This window comes from Dipteris shenzhenensis, chromosome 16 (genome assembly GCF_047967505.1).
Source record: "Dipteris shenzhenensis isolate YYH24624 ecotype China chromosome 16, Dip_SZ_1.0, whole genome shotgun sequence".
Classification (NCBI taxonomy): domain Eukaryota; kingdom Viridiplantae; phylum Streptophyta; class Polypodiopsida; order Gleicheniales; family Dipteridaceae; genus Dipteris; species Dipteris shenzhenensis.
The window spans coordinates 49,396,035-49,421,063 of record NC_141611.1 but is presented as its reverse complement, the minus strand read 5'-3'; the positions used below and the strand labels follow the sequence as shown (position 1 = coordinate 49,421,063).

The window sequence follows — 25,029 nt, the reverse complement described above, 5'->3', positions numbered from 1 at the left end:
AATAAGCTGTAATTTTCGTGTAGCTTTCGTTGCACCATCCTTTTTGAAGGGAAGTGTATGCATTTTGCCAAGAATGCAGCCTTCACATGCATGAGGAGGAGGAGACTCTAAAGGAGGCAATGCATCAACCATATCATGCCTCTGAAGTGTCATTAAGCTGCCATAGTTCATGTGCCCATACCTGGCATGCCATAACTCCGCATTCTGCATCACAGCAATGGGAGTGCTAATTGATAATGCAAGATGGGATCTTTTTTCATATAGATCAAGCTGAAAAAGACCGCGATACAAAGTGCCAGACAACATCAAAGCATAGTCATTTTCTGTCTCTGACTGCACACTTGTCATCATAAAAAACAACCTGAAATCCTCCTTTATTGAGTGAGGACATTGAAAGCAATATCTTCTTTATCCTTGGCACATAAAGTACATTTAAAACTCTGAAATCTATGCCATTAGTGGATGTGAGAATAATGTCTCCCACTCCACACACTGAATAAGAAGAATTATTTGCACAAGTTACCTTCTTCTTGGTGGGTGAAGAATGCAGAGTTACAAACAGACTCTTCTTGAAAGTGATATGCTTTGAAGCACCATTGTCAAAATACCAAGTATGAAGTGTCTCATCAACACTAAAGGAGCATTTATCCTTTGAAGGATCGTAACTGCAAGTCAAGAAAGCATATGGGTCATCATCATTAGTGGCTGTAATATCAGAACTACCCACTGAAAAGTCTGAAGTGCAAGATAGAAAAGCATAGTGCTCTTCAACCAAGTTGGCTGCAACATCTCCTCCATCATGAGAATGTGGAACTGATGCATTTGACACAGCCATACCGGAATCCCTTTTCTTCTCTTTGGCTATGCACTTCTTGCTCTCTCCAATATAATGACTTGGCTTCTTGCAATAATGAGAGATGCTCTGATACCGAATGTGAGAGAGAGGAGAGAGAGAGAGCAAGAGAGCTGAACATAACGTTGCAATAGATGAAGTGTGTAATACAAGAAGAGGGAGAGGTTTTGTCTAAGTGACAAAACCTTATCCTTCACTAACCGTAGTTAGTGAACTAACTGTGGTTAGGGGGAAAAACCTCAAAGGAGGGAAAAGTGCCCCTAACCTACTTATTACATTACATTGGTAACTGCTAGAATATAATAATAATTCTAACAATCATATCATATAAATTTGTACGATTGGATATATTATAGTCTTACAAATGTGTATTCTAGTCCTACAAAGGTATATCATATCATATCATATTCAAAATCTGTCCCACAAGGGAGGCAGAAAATGAGCAGCATATACTCCTAAGATGCTGGGCCTATGCACACATCAATGATGAAAGCAAAGGCAAGCTGAAAAATCTATTGGAGTAGCCAGCTACAAAGCTAGGAAGATATCTAAAAGAACACTCAAACACGATACTCTTGAAGGCAATCATATCTTGAAGGGTCTCAAGAGGACTTTAATACAATCCTATCATCTCTCTCTCTCTCTCTCTCTCTCTCTCTCCCATATGCCTACCTACGTACAGCTCCCCGTAGCCCTTCGTACAGCTCCCCGTAGTCCTTCCGCACTCTTTCCGTAGCCCTCCGTACGCCTCCGTACAGCTACCTCTCTCATACTTGCAGCAGCTCCTTTCTCCGTACAGCTACCTCTCCCGTACTTGTAGCAGCTACCTTCTCCGTCCCCTAACCTTGAGCTGGGTTTGAACCCCCAGCCCAGCCTGGGGGTTAGCTTCAGCCGGGGGGTACTAGAAGACATGGCCAAGATGGAGTGGCCTATCCTCTCCACCAAATCCCCCTCTGCCTCCACCCCAAAAACAACTATTCCTGCCAGCAGCAGTAGACTCCTCTACTCTTCAGTTGCCAGGACACTTTCTCCATATGCACAAACTCGAGGTGGTTTTGACCGACCCATTCTCGGGCAACATGAACAGATTTATTTCTTACAGCAAGAAGAGAGGGAGTTGAAGATTTTACTGGAAGATGTGACAGCGAAACTTCGGGTCCTTGAGGGGCCTGGACAACAATCAGTTATAGATGAAGCTGTAAAGGCTTGTAAGCCTTCTCCCCCTACCCCCCAATTGGTCTCCACAGTCAAGGATTTAGTGCATACCGAAGTTCAAACAATTAAGAGGGAAGTGAGTATGGAAGCGGACACAAAAGCAAGTAAGACTGATATTCAAGCAGAGATTAAAGAACATGAAGCTAGACAGGAACGCGATGAAGACTAGAATAGGGGGACTCCCAGAAGATTGGTACAAAGAGGACACATTTAGTGAAACATTGGCAAAGGTCAAAGCAGCCTTGCCCAACATTGAATGGATGGATGGTGACGAGGAGGAAGATGACGACTCTAGACCAGCTTCTATTGGACAATCTAAAGGTCATGCCATCCTTACATTAAAATCAAAAGATTTGCGGATCAAGCTTCTACGACAATCTTATATGCTGAAGGGTACCAAAGTATGGATAGCTGAGGAGCTTACACAAGCTCAACTAAAAAACAAGGCAACGGAATTAGCAAAGGTCAAGGCTGCCACGAAAGATGGGAAATAGGCAGTATACTGTGAAGGAGTAGCACTTGTTAAAGAGTTCAAATCAAAGCCAAAAGACTCTCAGTCTTAAACTGATGTATGGCGAATATATGTGTGTTTTATCTAGGTTATCAAGTAGGTACTTTAAATAAAATGGAGCTGTCACTGCTCTCCGTGGGAGCTGTCTTGTGCCCTCCCTAAGCTGATGGTTTTCTTGTTGTCCCATAAACCTCTTGGTCTCTTGTGGACGTTAATAGACTTTCTTTCTCTCTCTTTCTCTCTCTCTCTCTCTCTCTCTCTCTCTCCTCCCTCCCCCCCCTCTCTCTCTCTCTCTCTCTCTCTCTCTCTCTCTCTCTCCATTTTGGAAACACTTTATTCTCACAGGTCTTGTGATTTCGACTCTTGTAGTCTCTCTGTGTCTCTCTCTCTCTCTCTTTGTCTCTGTGTCTGTCTGTCTGTCTGCCTGTCTCTCTCTCATTTGCACCTTATGCGAATATCGGGAGGTTGAGTCAGAGGAACATTTCACTTTTAGATGCCCTGTGCACTATGAGATTAGAGTTCACTATCACAGCCTTTTTAGGGATGATTTTGGATACCTATCTAGTTTCTTATCCTACCCAGATCAGAGATGCTTGGTGGCCTTCATCCATGATGTAACCGGCCTTCGGAACCCCAAAGGGCGGTAAACCACAACTAACTGTGATTACACCGTCAATTATGGCCACTTAGCAACCATTTAAACACACCACATCAGATAGCATAAAAGAAGTATAGGTGCAACTCCTACATGCAACTTGCAACTCCTACATGCAACTATTATATGCAAGTTCTACATGTAGAGAGAGAATGTCTTACAATTCCTACATGCAGAGAGAGAAGCTCTCCAACTTGTATAAATACCCCATAATGGAATGTAGCCCACACTCTTTGGGGCATTGTGTTGAGTTCTTCTTTGGTAATCCAAGCAATTATCTCAAGTGTCCATGCTTCCTTGCACTCCACGTCCAAAAGCATGTCCTAACCTTGCAACTCCTCCTCCCCTCTTCTCCAACCTTGCAACCCATCCTCCTTTTCCTCCTCCTTTCTTCTCTCTCTCCTTTTTCCCCATGCTCTTACGTCTTCTTTCTCTCCCACTCCTATGCTTCCCTTAAACCCTTAGTTCCTCAACCCTTAACCTCCACGATCTACGAGGGAGACAACTTCTCTACCATGTACTCTACCTGAACCTTGGATCCTCCTTCTAACCCTTGAACCTCTTCTAAACTCCGGAATCTCGCTTTGAACCTTGGAACCTCCTTCTAAACCCCGAACCTCCCTCTAATCCTTAAACTCCTCTCAAACCCTTCAACCCCCAATGAAGGCAAAAGCCTTCATTACCCCAACTAAGATGATGCACGTTCCTTTCACATATGCATGCACTATGTTTGCTTACCATACTTAAGTCTACGTCTCTCACCGGAATACGACTCGAGGTCCTAAGTCACACTTATACTACAAACAACGACACTGATATATCTGTAGGTGACAAAAAGCTTGGAAACCTTGCATACTGGCTAGAATGCCCTTGTTCAATGATCACATAGCGACACCGATTGGTCCCGAACAGTTGGCATCCCTTGCGGCATTTCTTTTTTCTTCTTTAGTGAAAAGTAATAGCAAAATTAGAACAAGGGCTCACCTTGAACTGTTCCCACTGGCTATCACTGTTCACCGGCCCACACTAGGTACATCACTGAATTAAACTGGCAAACTGTGCATCCCAAGTGCTAGAGCAAGGCATATTCTCAACAACTTGATGTCAACCTGGGTTCACCCTCTGTGATTGGGTGATTGCAACAAACCTAGGAAATCTTGTAGAGAATTTCAAATAAGGAACAAGAAATAGATCCAATAGAGACAAGGAGGAAGAAACTGGGCTGGAATTCCGGGATTGTGCGCCCACATCACGGGTTGCAACCAAAAACCTCTGCTCCATACTAGAACAGGTTCCCGTGGTATCCAATACCCCGCCAAAGACCTCAAAACAGCAATTTGCAGCAGGAAACCCTAATTCGTATCAAGAAAACTCTGCCTTAGGTTGGGTGCAAGTACAAAATGCCCGCAGCAAAGGCCGTACAGTCTGTACACAGGTACCCGCAGCTTGGAAAGATTCCGTACCGTTTTTACGGACTGTTTGTAAGTCCATACACCTGTAAATACTGCCGTATAGCAGAAAATTAGCACCAGGATGAGCTCTAGTGATTTGCAAATGATGCTCCCTGACTTGGACTGCATGCCACAGGGCTGGAGAGCCAGGAAAAGGTGAAAAACAGCAACCTGATAGCAACCAGCAACTTGGAGAAGGTCTGGCGCAGCAAACAGGAGAAGGAGATGGTGAATTCTAGAACTGGCTCTAGAACTGAATGCCAGCTGCCCTAATAGGAGGGGGATGCTAAAATTGGAGTTGATGGGCTGCATGCCTGACACGTGGCACATTAATGCCCCTAACCCCTTGTACCAAGGAAACGTTGGTTTCCTAGGGGCAACTTTTAAAGGTTCTAACCCCACTAACCAATGACAAACATTGGTATTGTCTAGGGGCAACCTTTTGATCCTTTTTAACCCCTCTTCCAACGTGAAACTTGGGAATCTAACTGGGGGAAAACTTCCTAACTCCATCCTACCCCTCCGTGAGGTCAAAGTGATGCCATGCCTTGATTCCAACAGTTAGGTCTAGCCAGTGTGTCCAGTTAGATGTTAACACTAGGGGCTTTCATGAACTCACCGCTCCTCTAGGCTAGTTCCCCATGGCCAAACTGGTTACAAACTTAGTCATAGTGCATTTGCTCACAAAATTCACGTCCCTGTGACACATGAGGCCGTCCGACATATGGAGGGCTTGCTTAGGGCGCACACAGGGGAGATCATGACACATAGCCAGACTCCACCCAGAGCATGATGATTGAATTTTTCCAGCCACACAACACCGAGTCCCGACCAACAAGACTCACGATGATGGCGGTTGCAAGGCCCTATCAGTCTCCTCAGCGGAGTGAGATACAATTTACAATTAGGGGATCTTCCCTTCATGCTCATTAGACCGGAGGCACGACCCCTAGGAGTAATGGTGGCACTTGTTTGCCGCAGGGCTATACAAAGGAGACTGCCTGTTTAGTGGCTCCTTCCCTCAGCTCATTGTATCCGTTTCTTTTAGTCTCATAGACCCTTTCCAAAGACTTTTAATAAACATTCTCTCTCTCTCTCTCTCTCTCTCTCTCTCTTTGTGGATTTCGAGGCTTTTGACACATTAGTTAGAGCTCGTCTCATCAGACACTTGCAGTATCTGGGGTATAGTCGAGAGATCACCTAGGCAGTCGTGGTACTCCATGAGAGGTTCTCGTGCAAGTTTAGATGGCTATAGGATGGACTGAGGAGATTAGGAGCACTATCGGGGTCAAACAGGGTCGTCTACTATGATCAACTCTGTTTGGCCTCTACATTGATGAGCCTAAGACCTCATCGGGATACTAAGAGAGGCAGGCTCCTTTTGCTAGCTCCTTGATCGAGATTCTCCTCTATGTAGACGATGTGGTCTTACTCTCCTCTTCAATTGAGGGCCTCACTCCATACTTCGTGCAAGACGCATGATTTGAAGCTCCACCTTGGTAAAACCAAGGTTATGGTCTTTTCAACACATCCCGAGTAGCCATGCGCAGAGAGCTGTCACCTTGGACAATTGACAGGTGGAGGTTGCTGCATCCTACACATATTTGGGAGTACTTTACTCTAGCCCAATTTTCAGGATGTGACCAATGATACAGGTCTGTCTGAGCAGAGGATACGTCGCATTTGCTAGGCTTGAGCGGCAGTTCTTTGACTCTCATTTTTAGGATCCTCGGGCCAAATCTCTTTTCTTTTGACTCCGTGGTCTGTCGAGTGGGCATGTATGTTAGTCCTTGTTTGGGGTGTGATATATTAGAGGTAGACTGGACTTGAGTGGAGACACAGATGATCCACAGTAAGCCGTCCATCCCACACCAGATCATTTTGGCTATGTTTCTGGTACCCCAACTACAGCTTGATGCATCATTCGAGGTGATCACTTGCCCAATTTAGGGATTACGGTTCCTCAATCTTAAGCCCTTACCAGGCTTTGCTTTATCTACATCCATGACATTAGCAATTGAGGGTCATTAGAGATGTTGGAATGCCTATACATGTAATGTTTGGGACTCAATATGGATAGATTGCCTCCCTTTCAGTATGGCCTTGGCGCGCCCTTTGTTCTACGAGGCTACCCAAGTTATCCAAGAGGATTCATATAGATACACTCATATAGGATTTGGTTAGCCCTTTGTGAGATGCCTGTGAGGATAAGCTTCTACAGAGATCAAGGCTTTATGGATATCAGAGGAGGGCTTCATCGATCGGCCAGGCTCCACACAGATCTACCTCCCCCACTCTTTGAGGATTTCAATCAGGCAATTCCGTGTTTCCTCCCACTCAATATGCAATGAGAGGATGGGTTGAGGGTATACCTAAAGAGGACTGCATTTGCACTCTATGTGATCTATAGGAGATTTAGGTCAGACAAGCACTTTGCTTTTAGATGCCCTGTGTACTATGAGATCTGTTGGGGTAAAGGCACATTGCCACCCTTTTAAAGTTATGACACCTATGACTGTCTTAAGACAGTCATAGGGTGAAAAAACCTAATCCTAATAAAACCTATGAGTTTGTGGTGTGGCTCAACACTTTTACACACCCACACTTCTTGTGTCTCCCTCTCTCTCTCTCTGTCTTCATCGTTCCACTCCCCCACTCTTTCCCTCTCAACTGGTATCAGAGCAAAATTTTTTTTTGGGGATTTCGTGCCCTCGCAGGTATAGGGTACAGCAGGTACCCTGTGCAGGTACAGGAGGTACAGCAGGCACAGAAATTTTGTTTTGGGGAAGAAGGAAAAGAGAGAGCACTCTGCTCTTCATTCCCGGAATTTTTTCAGTTCCAAACTGTGTGTTTGAGGTACAGCAAGTACACTCGTGTCCCTCGTGCTTGAGGTGACTAGTGCCACAGTGTGTGGTGGTTGCACAGTTATTTTGTTTCGGGAAGGTCAGATGCCTTGATTTTGCAGAGGGCTTTTATGCTTTTGCTGAGTGCAAATCTCAGCTTTCGGGTGACAATTTCAAAGGGCTTTTGCCTGGAAGTTTATGCAGTGTATGCCTTGAGGCAGTGTGGAGCCAGGGTGCCCACATTGGTCTTGTTTCCGCAGTGTATTCAGTGACATTTCTTGCAGGTCACATTCTGTGTACGACACTTTGAAAAATCTCAGTTGAGCCACGCTTGGCCAGGGCGCATCGAGTTTACTCGGTCCCTAACTGTCCATCGTTGACAGTGCTCAAAAGATTTTCTCTTCAGTGTTTGTACGTTGGGATCTGTGTTGCTACTGTGTACACAGGGCCGTTTATGCATTACATTGTCAGGTGAAAGTGCCAGGAGAGCGCTGTATTTTGTATGCTATCTCAGTGTTGAGGGTGTTTTTCACTTGGTACAGGTGTCAAATCAAGGGGCTTTTGCCCAGATTTTGCTTGTGAGCACTTGAGTTACTGTTTGAGACCTTCAGATGTCTTTTATCCCCTTGGCAGAAGGGTGATTGTTTGGGATTTGTCCCATACTTTGTTGCATGTTTTGTGACAGGCTGAGGTGTTTGGAGCCTTTTTTGAGTGGACAAAACAGTGTATGACAAGTGGTTTATGCATATAAAATCAGTGCAATACCTCATCTGAGGTGGGAGAAGTGTCCAGGACAGCAGTGTTTTGTGCTTCGTCAGCTGATGATGCACTGATAAAGCACTTGTGGAACAGTTGCAGCATTCTGAAGTTACTGTTTTATGCCTATTTGAGCACGGTACAGTGTGTCAGAAGGTACAGTGACTGGAGGGAAAATTTTCTGTTTTGCTGCAGATTTTTTGACAGTAAAAACAGCACTATTGTGAGTGCTCCTGGCTCTTGATAGAGCAGGTTTTCTGAGAAATCAGAATTTTATTTAGTCATTTTTTGACTTACAGGGAGTCAGGTACTTTCCTTATCTGATATGGCATCAGGGGGAAGTGAATCTTCAATTCTGAACATAAAGAAATTGGAAGGGGCACACAATTATGCATTATGGGCAGAACAGTGTTTGAATGTACTTCTGCTAAAGAAGATTTCTAAGCCCATAAGGGTGAAGGGTGTCAAGCCATCTGGGATGGCAGATGATGAGTGGGAGGAGCTTGATTTGTCTGCAAGGGCTGCTATTATGCTTACTCTCACTGATTCTCTTGTGTTCAATGTTCAGGCTGAAAAGACCTCTTATGGCCTATGGCAGAGGCTAGAAGAGTTGTATGCCCAAAAGAGTTCAGCCAGTAAGGTTTATTGGTTGAAGAAGCTTGTCAACCTTCGCATGAAGGAAGGTACAGCTATGACCTCACACTTGAGTGAGTTCAATGCCATCTTTACACAGCTTATTGCACAGGGATTGAACCTTGATGAGGAGTTCAAGGCTACTTTCTTGTTGTGTACCCTCCCTGAGAGTTGGGACACTTTCAAGACCACTCTGTCAAATTCAAATGTCACTCTTATGTATGCTGATGTGGAGAGCTCTCTCCTTATGGAGGAGATGAGTAGGAAGAATAATATGGGCAGCAAGTCTTCCAATGCTTTGCAGGTACAGGAAAGAGGTAGGACTCAGCAGAAGGGGAGATCTGCTGGCAAGTCCAAATCCCGCAGTCAGTCCCGTGGCAAAAAGGATATTGAATGCTTTTACTGTGGCAAGAAGGGACATGTGAAGTCTAAGTGCTTCAAGTTTATACGGGATCAGAAAGCCAAGAAGGCTGAGACAAAGGATGCAGGCAGTGGAAGCAAAGGCAAAGGCAAGGCCAAGGCAGATGACTTGGATGCAGTGAATGTTGCAGCAGAGGACAGTGAAAGTGACAGACATGATGTTTTATGCTCTTCTGCTGTAATTGCACATACATTGGTTATTGATGGCCATGACATGCACACTTGGCTCTTGGATTCAGGTGCTTCTTTTCATGTTACTCCTCATAGGGAGTGGTTTACTTCCTACACAGGTACTCATGGAGTTGTTCACCTTGGGAACAACTATGCATGTCAGATTGTAGGGATTGGCAGTATACAGATAGTATTCCTTGACGGACGCATATTTATGCTTGATGGTGTTCGCCATGTGCCGCAAATCAAGAAAAATCTGATAAGCATTGGCTTGTTGGATGACAGTGGTTACCACACCACATTTGGGGATTCCAAATGGGTGATTACTGATGGCCAGGGTGTAGTGGCTGAGGGTTATAAGAGTGATACCTTGTACCCTCTTTATGTTTCCAGTGTAGGTAATCATGTTGTTGCCATAACCGAGCTGCCAAAGGTTTCATTGTGGCATAGCCGGTTGGGACACATGTCTGTTAAAGGAATGCAAGAACTGTCACGTTTGGGTTATCTGCCGTCTCTTTGATTTTCAGATTTGCCTACTTGTGATCATTGCATATTTGGCAAGCATTCCACGACTCCTCATAAGAGGAGAACTCCCCAAAATAGAGCACCGCTTGATCTAGTGCACACTGATTTGTGTGAGATGCCACAGCTATCACTAGGGGGTGCAAAGTATTTCATTACTTTTATTGATGATGCCACACGCAGAGTGTGGGTTTATTTCTTGAAGCATAAGAGCGATGCCTTAGATGCTTTCAAGAAGTTTGTCGCTTAGGTTGAGAATCGGACAGGATGCAGGCTGAAATGCCTCAGATCCGATAATGGGGGTGAGTATGTGTCACATGCTTTTGTACAGTTTTGCGAAGCTAAGGGCATTAAACAGGAACTCACAGCCCCTCATAATGCATCTCAAAATGGTGTGAGTGAGCGGATGAATTGAACTATTCAGGAGAAAGTTCGATGTATGTTGTCTTATGCTGCATTGCCCCATGGCTTTTGGGTAGAAGCCGTGCAAACAGCAGTTCACCTAATTAACAGGTCGCCGAACAAGGCTTTGGAGTTGAAAGTGCCAGAGGAGGTGTGGTCTGGCAAGCCACCTTCATATAAGCACTTACGTGTGTTTGGTTGCGAGTGCTTTGCTCAAATACGCAAAGAACTGCGCACCAAACTGGAGCCAAAGTCTTTCAGATGCATCTTCATGGGTTACGGTGACGACGGTGAAATGGGGTACAGGTTATGGGATCCCGTCAAGGGGAAGATTATACGCAGCAATGATGTCATCTTTAAAGAGGATAGTGTACACAAAGAACCTGTGCAACCTGTGGAATACAGGAGGGTTGTTTATGATGATGTCGGACAGCAAAGAATGCCCATTAATATGCAGCAGCAGGCTGCTGTAGATAACCCTGTTCAAGAGGGTATACAGGCTGAAAATCAGCCAGACAATTTTGCCAATGATGCACCACTGGATATGCCAGCAAATGGGGCTGTAGAGCAGCCAAATATGGTGGTACAGCCACCCGTCATGCATGACGAACAGGCTAGACAGCAGCCTAATTCGAAACATTTTGTTAGGAGGAGCACCCGTGTACAACGACCTCTTGACAGGTTTGTTCCAGGAGCCAATAATGTGGCTGATTTTATCATGCTGACAGATTGTGGTGAGCCTTCCAGCTTTAAGGAAGCTATGGGAAGAACAGAGAAAAGGAAGTGGGAGAAAGCCATGCAGTCAGAAATGGACTCCCTACTTCAAAATGATACATGGGACTTGGTGCAGCTACCTGCAGGCAGAAAGGTTTTGCCATGCAAGTGGGTTTTCAAAGTCAAAGTGGATTCAAATGATTTACCGAGGTATAAGGCCAGATTGGTTGCCAAGGGATTTAAGCAGGAGAAGGGCATTGACTTTGATGAGATCTTTTCCCCTGTAGTCAAGATGACTACTTTGAGAGCAGTGTTAGCTCTTGTTGCTCATGAGGACATGGACTTATGTCAGATGGATGTGAAGACTGCTTTTCTTCACGGAGATCTCCATGATGAGATCTATATGAGTCAGCCAGAGGGATATGCTGTTAAAGGGAAAGAGCAGCTTGTGTGTAAGCTCAAGAGGAGCTTGTATGGACTCAAGCAGGCGCCAAGAGAATGGTACAAGAAGTTTGATGCCTTCATGCAGTCCCAAGGGTATCATAGGTGTGAGACCGATCACTGCTTGTACACCAAACGGGCAAAGGATGGCAGTTTGATGCTACTCATTCTATATGTGGATGACATGCTGATTGCAAGCAAATCTCAGTAGGAGATTAGTGCTTTGAAGAAGCAACTGCATAAATCTTTTGACATGAAAGACTTGGGTGATGCAAACCATATTCTTGGTATGCGGATTATTCGTGACAGGTCCAAAGGACTTTTGTTTCTGTCACAGAAGGAGTACATTGACAAAGTACTGCAGAGGTTTAAAATGGAGGGGGGGAAGTCTATTAGTACCCCGTTGCCTCCACATTTAAAACTCAGCAGTAAGGACAGCCCCAGATCAGATGATGATAAGGCTGAAATGGCCAAGGTTCCGTATGCATCTGCAGTTGGTTCTTTGATGTATGCCATGGTTGCCACTCGTCCGGATATTGCTTTTGCGGTGGGAGTCATCAGCAGGTATATGGCAAATCCAGGCAAGCGGCAGTGGGAAGCAGTGAAAGGTGTCTTGAGGTATCTCAAGGGTACCAAAGACTCGTGCATATGCTATGGTAGGCAGGATGCATTGGTGCATGGTTTTACAGATTCAGACTATGCAGGGAATGCAGATAACCGGAAGTCTACTACCGGTTATATTTTCACATTTGCAGGAGGTGCTATATCATGGGTGTCTCGGTTGCAGAAATGCGTTGCACTGTCAAGCACTGAAGCTGAATATGTTGCAGCCACTGAGGCTTGCAAGGAAGCAATATGGCTTACTCGGCTGGTGGGAGATTTGGGCATTACAGGAGATATGCCAGTTTTGCATTGTGATAGTCAGAGTGCTATCATGTTGGCAAAGAATCCGGTCTTTCATCAGAAGACCAAGCACATAGATGTGAAATACCATTTCATCAGGGAGGTACTGGAAGACAAGCGACTTGAGCTTGTGAAGGTGCATACTGATGATAATCCTACAGATTTGCTCACTAAGAGCTTGCCTACAGAGCGGTTTGCACATTGCCGCCACATCATGGGATTAGGATGAGACCATTCTTATTTTATGGTCTTGTATACAGTAACTGTATATTGCTGTAATTTTATTCTTTTCTCCCCTTTAGGCACATTGGCCTTTAGGTGGGAGGTTGTTGGGGTAAAGGCACATTGCCACCCTTTTAAAGTTATGACACCTATGACTGTCTTAAGACAGTCATAGGGTGAAAAAACCTAATCCTAATAAAACCTATGAGTTTGTGGTGTGGCTCAACACTTTTACACACCCACACTTCTTGTGTCTCCCTCTCTCTCTCTCTGTCTTCATCGTTCCACTCCCCCACTCTTTCGCTCTCAAGATCCTAGGTCGTCACCAGTGTCTTTTTAGGGATGGGTTTGGATCCTTCTCCAACCTCTTGTCTCATCCAGATTAGAGACATTTGGCGACTTTTATTCATCAGGCCACTTAGGCCAATAGGAGATCGGTGTGCTCAATTAGGTCCTACCCAAAGTATGATCATTGGGTTTTTTATTACGGACCAACAAGCCCCAAGAAGATGGCATAGCGGAGGCCGAAGTGAGAGATACGGCAGACCTGTGAGAATGTCGATGCACAGATCAATCTTGGGGATCTCCCCTCTATGTCCATCAAACCAAAGGCATGACCGATAGGTGTGATAGTGGAACTTGTTCGTCGTTGCAGGGCCATGGCTAGGAGATCACAATGGACGACACTTATTGACTGACATCAACACCCTATCATAAGTTTTATGCCACCCCATAGCCCCGTACATCAGTGGAACTGTGGAGTGAGTGTGAGACTTTGAGGGAGGAATATAAAGGCTCTCTGAAGAGGGAAACAATGATGAATATCTGTTTGCCCAATAGGGATGGATACAACTCAAAGAATAAGTACTGTATGGAGGAAATAACTCTGACTGCAAAAGGGAAAGAGAGAATACTGTACAGAGGGAATGACCCTCACTGTAGAGCTGCAACTCAGGGCTGCTGTAAGGTAGTCCCTGTTTGCTGCTGTACTGGACTGAACCGGGCTGCTACAACCTGTGAAAGGGTGGGGAGAGGCTGCTGGACTGCTGTGCCTATCCTGCCTCTAATCCTGGCCTGAGGAACTGTTGCTGGCTGAAGGGATAGAAGCTCTGAAGGTGGATGGAACGAAGGGCCAAGGGGCTGCCCTTATATAGGCCCCTTGGACCCTAAAACTGACCGACCAGGGATGTATCCCTGTCCTGACCAGCACCGACTGCTAGGTTGGCTCAAGCCAACCACCGACTGCCACGAGGTAGTCTGCCATGTGGCAGCTGATGTGGACAGTGGCAGCACCATACGGATGCTGACATAGTGCTCTGCGCAGTTGCTGATGTGGCTGCTCTGTGCAACTGTTGATGTGGCTGATCTATGCAGCTGATGACTTGGCTACCTACGTGGCAGCCTGCGTGACGGATGACATGGTTGCCTGTGTGGCCTTTTGATGTGGCAGTGTAGTGGCAGTTGAGCATGACATAGGTTGAGGGTGCATGTGACAACACCCTCCTACAGCAGCGGGATATAGCACGTGAGGATGAGAAGTGGGCAGTGGTTCAAGATGGGCGGCTTTTGATAGACCCTCGACGGGCATCTAGTGGTCCTCCTGCATAAAGGATGGTGTCTATGAGATTTAGAGCACCGGAACCTGTACCTGCACTATTCGGAATTGTAATGGTGCCTTATGGTTTGATCTATGGAATTTCTCGGAGTCTTAAACAAGACGAGATATAGCTTTTTACATAGAGACTTGTTAGAGCCCAAAGCGCTCTTTGCCTGTCATCAATGGATACACATGGGAGAAAACATACCTAGACGAGAGTCGGAAGACAGGTGGAGCTCGTGGATTGGGAGGAGTGATAATGCTTTACGGACCATCTCTCATTGGGATGATCTACGTTGAGAGGTATGACACATATGCTAGATTTTCACTTGCTTTCCACACAGCGTAGGCTCCATTGTAGTTGACTACCTCATGAAATCCCCTTCTTTGTCTCACACATCACTGACTTCTCTATCTCGCCACCACCTCCAGTCGATCACACCTATCTCTTCTTGAGTATATCAATTCCTTGCCTCACGATGCACAACATGACACAACCTACACACACTACATATCATGACATTCACTTTGATCATAGCCTCTTTCCTGGGAACTCCATACGCCCTTGTATTCTCTTCAAAGATCTCGAGGACAAACCGCTCCTAGAAGATCGAGCCGCTCTGATCACCTACTTCCTCCATGAGGCGCTACACATCCGTACACACACTATCCGTTCCACTTGCCTGCCGCCTCTTGGCTTGTTTCCGTGCAATAGTTGGTATGAAGACGAGTGCAATAGTTGGCTTTTTACATAGAGACTTGTTAGAGCCCAAAGTGCTCTTTGCCCATCATCAATGGTACACATGGGACACAACATACCTAGACGAGAGTCGGAAGATAGGTGGAGCTCGTGGATTGGGAGGAGTGATGTTGCTTTACGGACTGCACCCTTGAGGGTGCGACATCGTTCTATTGCTGACCTCATGCCTCCACTTCCACAGCGCCATTCATCGTGATGTCCTGTTGTTGGCGATGATGATGATGATGGTTATGATGATGCTGACGATGATGCTGAGATTGATATATATAGTCGGGATATGGCTATGTTGTACTTAGGACTTAGTATTGCCATTTTGTATTTTTTTGCATTCTGCATTGGTGTGGATGCTTGTTTAGTAGCTCCACTACCACAGTTGATTGTATCAGTTTTTTCACAGTCTCATAGACCCATCGGTCTTCCGAAGACTTTAATAAACTTTCTTTCTTTCTTTCTCTCTCATCAGGATGGTCTACGTTGAGAGGTATGACACATATGCTAGATTTTCACTTGCTTTCCACACAATGTAGGCTCCAGTGCAGTCGACTACCTCATGAAATCCCCTTTCTTTGTCTTACACATCACTGACTTCTCTATCTCGCCACCACCTCCAGTCGCTCACACCTATCTCTTCTTGAGTAGATCAATTCCTTGCCTCAGGACGCACAACATGACACAACCCACACACACTACATATCATGACATTCACTTTGATCATAGCCTCTTCCTTGACTTCTCCATACGCCCTTGTATTCTCTTCAAAGATCTCGAGGACAAACTGCTCCTAGAAGATCGAGTCGCTCTGATTATCTGCTTCCTCCATGAGGTGCTACACATCTGTACACATTATCCGTTCCACTTGCCTGTCGCCTCTTGGCTTGTTACCGTGCAATAGTTGGTATGAAGATGAGTGTAAGGCTCTACATTGTCAACTCAGATATAAGACTATGCATCATCTTCCAAGTGAGGCAGAGACGATATGCAAGTATCTACAGTTGTCCACTAGAAGAAGTAGGCCTTAGTTCTCCAGAACAAGGAGTTAATACACATTCTGTTTAGTAATAATGTAATGACTTTTGGCGGAAGTTTCTTGAGCTTTGAGCGCTCTCTCTTCTCATGGACACCACACTATGGCACTCCTATGCACGCACATTGTATGACATTCCTCACCAGCCATCATTTGGCCGTTCACAGCTACCCTATCCTACCTCTTTTCACTGCCAATGGCATCAAACACGCAGCTTTGAAGCTTTATAATGGTCGAGCAAATGATCATAAGGGACTACTTACTGAATACGTTTCCTATGGAATAAGTACAATGGTCCCAATCTTATCAAAGCTTTTTAACAAAGTTTGTACTGGTTTCCCTAATGCCTGGATTCTTAATACTATCAACTCCCATTCACAAGGCAGGGGATTACATGAGCCCGTGAAAAACTACAAGACCATTATGATTGGGTAGTTCGTGGCCAAGATCTATGCATCGGTGCTAAACATAGAGTTTAGCCAGTTTGCAAAAGCTACAGGGCCTCAGGCTCGACGGATATACAGGCTTTGGGTAGACCATGCGACTACAGATCACATACTCATTCTTATAGGTGTCAGACCGCGGATATAGAGTGTGTATTGTTGCTTTGTAGATTTTTGCAAAGCTTTTTACACAGTGCTGAGAGCTCGCCCCTTCAGAAGCTTGCAGGATCTGGGGTATGTTCAGAAGATCATTTGGGCTGTCATGGCACTCTATAAGAGGGTCTTAGGCAAGGTTCAAATGGGTAAAGGGTGGATACAAGAGATCATGAGCACTATCAGGATCAAATAGGGTTGTCCTTATCATGAATCTTGTTTGGCCTCTACGTCGATGAGCTTGGGACTTTCATCGGGACACTATGGGGGGCAGGTTTCTCTCTTGCCAGCTCCTTGATTTAAATCCTCCTCTATGCAATTGATGTTTTCTTATGCTCACCTTTAGCAGAGGCCTTCAACGACACTTAGATGCACTCCATACCTGAAGGTCACCCTCAGTAAAACCAACGTCATGATCTTCAACGCATCTCAAGCTGCCATGCATAGAGGCCTCTCGTGGGCTTGATCCCTTGGCTAAAGGAACTTTGTAGTATACCACAACTTTCTGTGCTGAGAGGCTCCACCCATGTTCAGTCTCATAGACCCTTAGGTCTTTTGAAGTCTTTCAATAAAAATTCTTTCTTTCTTTCTTCTTCTCTCTCTGTGCATCGACATAGTTTCACATACCGGGGAGCCGATGGACATTGTGCAAACACACTGGAGGAGGTGGAGACAGAGGAGCATTCTCTCTGTACATGCTTAGTTCACTACAAGATTCGTGGACGATATCATTGCCCCTTCAAGGAAGGGCACAGTTTTGGACCACTATTCGGCTGATCCACTTTATCGTCCTTTATATGATTGAAATGCAACAACACAAGAAAGTCTATGGCACGGGAGACAACACTCTTTGTCATCGATCTTGTTTAGCCTATACATTGATGAGCTCAAGCTCATCATGTACTAGATGTAGCATGCTAGCTGTGATGAGGATAGAGTGGATTAGCGAGAAGAGGAGACAAGGAGCAGTGGAGCCAGAGGCATGGAGACCATGCGTAGTACAGAGACAGACCAGAATCACATATAGAGATCATAGAGGCCACAGCTCCCACATTGAGAGACGACTTGACAGAGGTAGATACGAGTTATGCTAAAATCCCATGGGAGGACTATCGAGGCACCAGAATCCTAGTTGATGTTTCTGGATTCTTGATCTTTTGTCTCTCTTAGGATTTTGGGTTTTAGTATAGCAGACAGCAAGGGCCCTAGTATCAGCCCATGGTGGCTTGTATGAGGATCTATTTTTGGTTGTACTTTGTCTCATAGGCCCGTGAGGCCTCTAGAAGACGGTAATATATCTTTATTTCTTTCTTTCTCTGCATATTGAATTCGAAAGGTTTGATACGTTCTAGTCTTATGAAGGTGCATATGACTGCTTCAAATATTTTGGTGAAAAGGTTTATTTGTTTTCTAATCTGAAGTAGTATATTGCAGATCATCCAAGCTGGGAAGAGTCTATTGAAAACTGGCAATTTCCAGTTTTGAAAGATGAGAAGCTTCCAGAGTGGTAGGCACTGACGTTTTGAAATCTTGATTGTGTGTTTAAGTTTATGTCAAGCTCCACACTATTGTCCACTTAAACATTTTCATAGCATTAGAAATATTACTTTTTAAATTTATTGGATTAATAATTTTTTGGGATGGGAATGGCTTTCAGGTACAGGGTCACTTTATTCAATGAGCTTTATTATATGGTTGCAGGTGGCACTATATGGACTGGTAAGTACTAAGAATTCTACACAAATATGCTAGTGTCAAGTGCACTTTCTTTTATAGTGGATGAGATGTGCAATGTGCAGTTCTATCATAAACATAGAGTTAGCATTTTTTTATTTATTGATCTTGTCTTCACAAGTATGTCTTATTTCAGATGTAGGGAGCTTCGATTAGCTCTCTTCCTAAGTGCCAAACCTTTAGGTTGAGTTTGTCTTACGTCTCCCAAGCAACACACAGTTTGATTGGAGCAAAATGACTTATGATGGACAGTCTGGCCACAATGCCAACACAAAGTCATGTGTCCTAGATGATCGTTGGGGGCTGATGATGTTGGGGGGGAAGTCATTGTAGCTAGTCCTTGCTATGCACCATGGAGCAAAGGGGTTTTGACCTTGTGGGTGACTGTCATGAGGTCAAAACCCCTCTCTTTTTTGTTTTTAGAGTATGATTTTACAGCAGTGTGCTGCCCCATCAGCTATCTTCAAAGATTTTTAGTTAGAAATGCTCATTTGGAAAGGCTAAAATGATATAATGTTCTCTTCACAGTCAATTGTAGTTAGATGAATAGAATGCATGGAATACTTTTTGATTAGCCTTCTTCTCCTTTTTTACTATATATATATATATATATATATATATAGAGAGAGAGAGAGAGAGAGAGAGAGAGAGAGAGAGAGAGAGAGAGAGAGGTAGCTATTTTTAGCTGTTTGCCATTTCCTGTGTAGTGCATTCAGCCGGTCACGATGAAAAGCATCTTCATCTACCTCCTTTGGTGAGTAGTTCAAGTACTCCTCTACTTCCCACTTCCTGAACCAATTTCTCAGATCTAGTGCCCATCCAGATGCCAAAATCTTGCTCTTGTTTGTCTTTTGGGGCTTTTGACTTTCTCCCCATGCCCTCTTTGGCAGCCTTTCAGCATCCATGCCTTTGACCTTTGTAATGTATCTGAGTACCTTCTTTAAAGCATGTAACTCTATGGGTAAGCATCCTGTCTCTAGAAGTAGCAGAGTAGGGTGTAGTAGCCTTGATGCCAAGGTGTCTCCTAATAAAAGATTTCTGCATTTTTTCCAAATCATTCCATTTCGAGGATGAGAGAGAGAGAGAGAGAGAGAGAGAGAGAGAGAGAGAGAGCAGATCCTTCAGGATCTATGGGACTGGTGACCACTATTAAACTAAATAGTGGTCCATTACATCCAATGGAAGAAATATCTAAAAGCTTTCTATGTCGTGTGTATTTGCTGAGCTAGTTTGTGTGCTAGCCCGAGGACTTTACTGTAGTGCTCAATGACTTCTTTTAGATAGCTTCCAAGCTTGTGGGCTGGCCATTCCAGTAGATTCTTCAGGTTCCCCCTGCTATCATTATGCTTTCTCTCATGTGTACATATGCTCGGCATTTTAGGAGCACATGTTGCTCATCTTTTACCTCCCCTGCAGGGCAGTTTTTGCATATCCTTTCCTCTCTTGGGATTCTAGGCTGTGCCCATCTGCCCTTCTCTACCTCTAGATCATGTGAACTTGTTCTTGTTTTGCAGATTAAATGCCTTTTAAACATTGAGGTATCTTCCCCTAGATATTTCTGCATTTCATATCTGTCCATTGGGTTAATCTCCTGCTTGTAAAACTGCATTTTTGTTCTTGGGTCTATCCATAGTTTTTATAGCATTTTCTGCGTTACTAGGTCTTGATTTCACTTGGGTCTTGTAGCGGGAGATAGACTATCCTCACTCTCTCTCCTGCTCAATACTAACTGCAACTTGATGCACTCAATGCACAAAGTGATGCTGTGGATGTGAGAATCAGAGGGAGAGAATTGACGTCTTTGGACTCCCAGGTCCGTAGGAGTTCCACACAACCCCTCCCAAGGCTGAGTCCTGGACAGACCCTCCCGAGCAAGTTGCAGAGGCCTGGTCCCTGGAATTACCTTGGTGTTCCATCTGATTACCCCCATGCCTTGGAGGTGACGATATTGATCTTGCAGCCCCAAAAATGTTGTTCCATTGGGTTGATTGGCTCCTCCACCCACCCCTTTTGGGGCTTCAACCATAGTTGCCAGGAGTTTCTGAAACAGGAGGTTCAAACAGGTTTCATAAAATGAATGAAAACAGGTTTCATTGGGAATGTGAAAATATGTGCATGTATACCTAGGGTATGCATCATGACATATACAAAAATGTGCAAACAAAGATTGTGAGTGACTCCAAAGTGTAGACATGATAAAAAAAACATACATATCAAGTACGGGCACTATACATACTGAATCCCGATCATACAAAAAGCTAGAGTCATCAATGATCATACATACTAGAGTACACAATGATCATCGACGTATGAAACGTGTAAATGTGTCAAATGCGTTTCATATGCAACTATGGCTTCAACTTCGTCACTATAGGAGAGGAGAAATGCACTCTGGTATTATTTGATCTCATGATGAGGCATTTGATGTTCCATGTGATGGAGGAGTGGTTAGGATCCCAAGGTAGGGAGTTGTGTATCACTCATGGGATCACGGCTATCTACCAATTGGGTTTCTTGCCATTATACAGACGTGGACTATGCCTAGCACCCATTGTACTTGAGGTGGCACCGGTGGTTCATCTTTCTCAAGATACATAGTGGGAACTACAGCATTGTGCTAGCATGCTTGGGCCAGATGTTCCCCTCAAGATATAGTGGGCCCAGAAGGTGGGCATTGAGCCCATCATGCCTCTGATGTGCCATCACACGGACAAGGATTATTCCCCTCCAAACCCTTTGCAAAGTCACAGAAATCCATCCTGTCGTGCAGGTTCCCACGCACATGAAAGCCTTGTTCACCCACCCAACCCCCCCCCCCCCCCCCCCCCCCCCTCCTCAAAATGAGTTGGACCATGGTGAGTTGGAACTTGAATGGGCTCCATGATCGTGCCCAGTAGCAACTACAGCAAGTGATACTTCGCCAAGAGTTGTAGAGATGTGTAGTAGGACGGGTTATGTATTTTCTATTGATTCACAAACACATGTACTCAACATCGGATGTCAATCATCAACGCAGCTTGCTTCCGAGGAGAGGCCTAGAGAAATGGTCCCCCGCAATAGGCAGGAGTGGAGGGGTTTGCATTTCTTTCTCCCAAGCAATGGCCCCACATGTGTTTGATCACATGGGCCTTCATGTGGGTGAGTCCAAGATTGGGATCTTGAATGTGTACGTCCCTACTGGTAGGCAGCATGGCCCAGCCTTTTGGAGGCAGTTGACGGAGAGCCTCCCACATGTTGACTCTTGGGTTGTTGGAGAGCACTTCAACGACCTAGAGTTTAAGGAGGACAAGCAAGGAGGAGCTTCTTCTCAAAGATGCCCGTAAAATGGAGAGGAGTATGTGGATCAATTCATCTTCATGATCAGTGGTCAAGATCTGTGGAGAGAGGTGATGTTTTCTTTCAATCAATGGAGGCACGCTCATCTTCTTTAGTGCCTGACAAGGTTTATGTAGGAGACTAGGCTATGCATAGAGGTGGAAGCCATGGGTGTTTTGGCAAGCACAACAATGTCCGATCACTCGGCGATTGTGTTTCACTTAGAGCAGCGTCGTTGCGGGATCCCCAAAAAGAGGTTTGTATTCCTGATGCTTTCCTCCAGAAGAAGAGGTGTACCACGCCATGGTTGGAATTTGGCAATAGCAAGAGAGCCCTTCTGAGAGCGGATGGGCCACATGGGTGGCAAACGTGATTCAGAGCAACGAGGAGCTTCAATCTCAAGCTCTTCATTAGTAGCACTCTTAGCAAGAGCACGAAAGAGCGCTAAGATGGGATCTAGCATCCATAGAGTGGCTAAGAGAATAGGACCAAGTCTCACAAGCTCTACAAACCATTATGAGAGCGTGAAGCTCCATCTCTAAGACATGGAGATCCATCAAGCGAAGTTCTCCTATCACTCTTCCCGAGCTTGGTGGGTACAGTAGGGACATACGATGACTAAGGTTTCTTCCAAACCACCAGCCCTCGCTCAGCAGGGACACAGCTCCAACGATTGAGGGATGAGAGTAGACAAACGCACACAGACCTCTAGGAGATTGTAGAGATGACCACATACTTCTATCAGCAATTGTTTCAGTCTAAGGAGTCCCCCAGGTCCTTACAGCCCGGGAGGAAATCTACGCCCACTTCCCGCCAGTGGTCTCTTAGAGTATGGGTACTTAGTTGGAGGCATTGTTTCACAAAGGAGGAGCTTCGGGAGGCCCTCAAGGCCCCCCTATCCCAGATATGCCCAAGGAAGGATGGATTGACAGCATCCTTCTAACTTCAGGGAATATGTCCACGAACTCCCTTCAGATGGCTTTTTAGGAGATCTTTAACTCGAGCTTCTTTCCTTAGTCCTCAGCAAAGGTTGGATTTGTTTGATCCTGAAGGTTTGACGTCCGTCAATGGCGACCGATCACTTTGATGGACACCGCTTACAAGATCTTAGCCAAGGTCTTGAGTCTGTGGTTGCGGCCTCACCTCACAGACATCATCCATGACACTTAGACTGGTTTTGCTCCATGAGCTTGCCTCAACTATTTCATTTAGTGTGAGGTTTGAGTCAAGGTTGCCTATGTTCGACAGATGAAACGTTTCGTACCGTCTTGTACCATCCCATACTGTATGTACATTTCATATGATGCCAAAAAATCCAACCATTTGCTGCAGAAAATAGCCATTCCAGATTTGAAATCTGCCCGTTTTTTGGTGAGCCGTTATCTCCCATTCGCGGGCCTCCTCTCCTCCAAACCTGCATATCAACCCCCTCTCCCTCTCCACCAAGCTCTCTTCCCTCTCCATCTACCTCTCCACCAAGCAACCCCAACCTCCCTCTCACCAAGCTCCCGAGTCCCTCTCGATCTCCCTCTCCTTCCCTCTCCACCTCCATCTCCCTTTCCAACAAGCTCCCTCTACATCTCTCTCCCCCTTCAAGCGCAAGACAATTCCAGCATTTACAGGTTGGTAGTATAGTAGGGTAGCCTGTACAAGGCTGCCATGTGGATGCTCAAGCGGCACCATAGGTACGTTACTGCCACGTAAGAGAATAAGAGTGGCCAAAACCCTTCAAAAGCACTCTACTACCGTGTGGCCTGGTCATCAAGGAGCAGCGGCAGCAATTGGGTCAGCATGTGGCATCCTGCACACCACAGATTCGGTCATCCCTCCACCAATCCTATCCCTATATAGGGACATTCTTCCCCGTTCAGTCTAGCATGCTTCAAAACAGAAGAAGCTTAGCAAAAGTACCAGGCAACCCCGCACTAGTTGGCACATTGTCTCCAACAAGCCCAGTCGATGCAGCAATTCCAGGAACCCACAAAATAGCAATCATGCAAGGAAGTCCCTTTAGTTGTAGATGCCTTAAGGTCTCTACACGATCCCTCCTCTCTATGGGCATTGGCGCAGGCTAGTTTTTGGTGGCAACATTCCACCCTTGACCACATCTTCACCCTACGGGCCGTCATTGAGGAGGCGAGGTTGAGATCCTAGACAATCTATGCTTGCTTTGTAGACTTTTGGAAGGCCTTTGACACAATCCCACAAGCTTGCATGATTCGGAAACTCCAAGAGTTGCAGATATAGGGAGTCATGATTTGGGGGGCGATGAGACTATATACGTCAATCAAGTGCCCCTGGAGGTCTATCGAATTGGATCAAGAGCACGATTGGCGTGAAGCAAGGATGACCTCTCTCATCAATACTCTTTGCGCTTTACATTGATGAGATCACGACTTTCATTAATTGCCTAGGATGCAGTGGGGCTGAGAGAGGGCATCTCGGACATTTGAAGGCTTTGCATCTTTGAGGATACGGGACATCAAGGAATAGTTTACTTGAAGTGGAACTACCTCCAGAACCTTTTCCTTATTGCGATGGGATAGCCAGGGTCCATCCTCCTCTCGAAGCCATGAGGAAGGAATATCAGTGACACCTGAATCACGAAGAGTCTCAATCAACCAAGGAGGTACCTTTTGAGAACTTGACCCGGAACAATCCCTAGCGTCCAGGAGAGGGGGGGAATCATTTGGATCAATGTCAGGGTCATTCTCGGGAGAAGACTCAGAAACTGTCGGAGCAAGGGACAGATTCATCGCTACTGTCGTCGTCCTCAGGTGCTGGAAGAAGAGGTGGGGAATGATCGATGACGGAAGATGGAAGCTTCTCATTAAAAAAGCATCCTTGTTGAGAATAATCTCTTTCCTGGAAGGATCATACAGTCGATAGCCTGTAGATTGGGAATTGTATCCGACAAAGATCGTCTGAGTGGACTTGACATCTAACTTCCCCCTCTGCTACTTGGGAATGTGGACAAAGGCATCACACCCAAATATGCGGAAATAGGAAACGTCGGGCTTCTTCCCAAAATAGGCTTAAAAAAGAGTGGCCTTGGGGACAGCAGACATTTGAGAGCGATTCAAGATGTGAACTACCGTGGTAGTGGCTCCAGCCCATAGGAACCAAGGAACTTCCATATGAGTAAGCATGGACTGAGACATCTCCACTATGGTACGATTCTTGCGTTCAACATTGCCTACTTCAGATGCTGTGCCGGTGTTGGCAAACTCCCGTCGAATGCCTTTGATCACACAAAACTCCTCAAATGGATGAGAACATAATTCACCACCT

General features: G+C 45.3%; 1 protein-coding gene across 1 annotated transcript in view; it reads left to right on the top strand.

The window, feature by feature from the left end:
• Positions 1-25,029, top strand: part of LOC147893074 (uncharacterized) — a 54,613-nt gene that overhangs the window by 13,465 nt on the left and 16,119 nt on the right. Inside the window, exons 15-16 of the mRNA XM_087387682.1 lie at positions 18,124-18,196; positions 18,347-18,408. Of these exons, the coding sequence (XP_087243808.1) occupies positions 18,124-18,196; positions 18,347-18,408 (135 nt within the window). The remainder of the gene's footprint in view (positions 1-18,123; positions 18,197-18,346; positions 18,409-25,029) is intronic.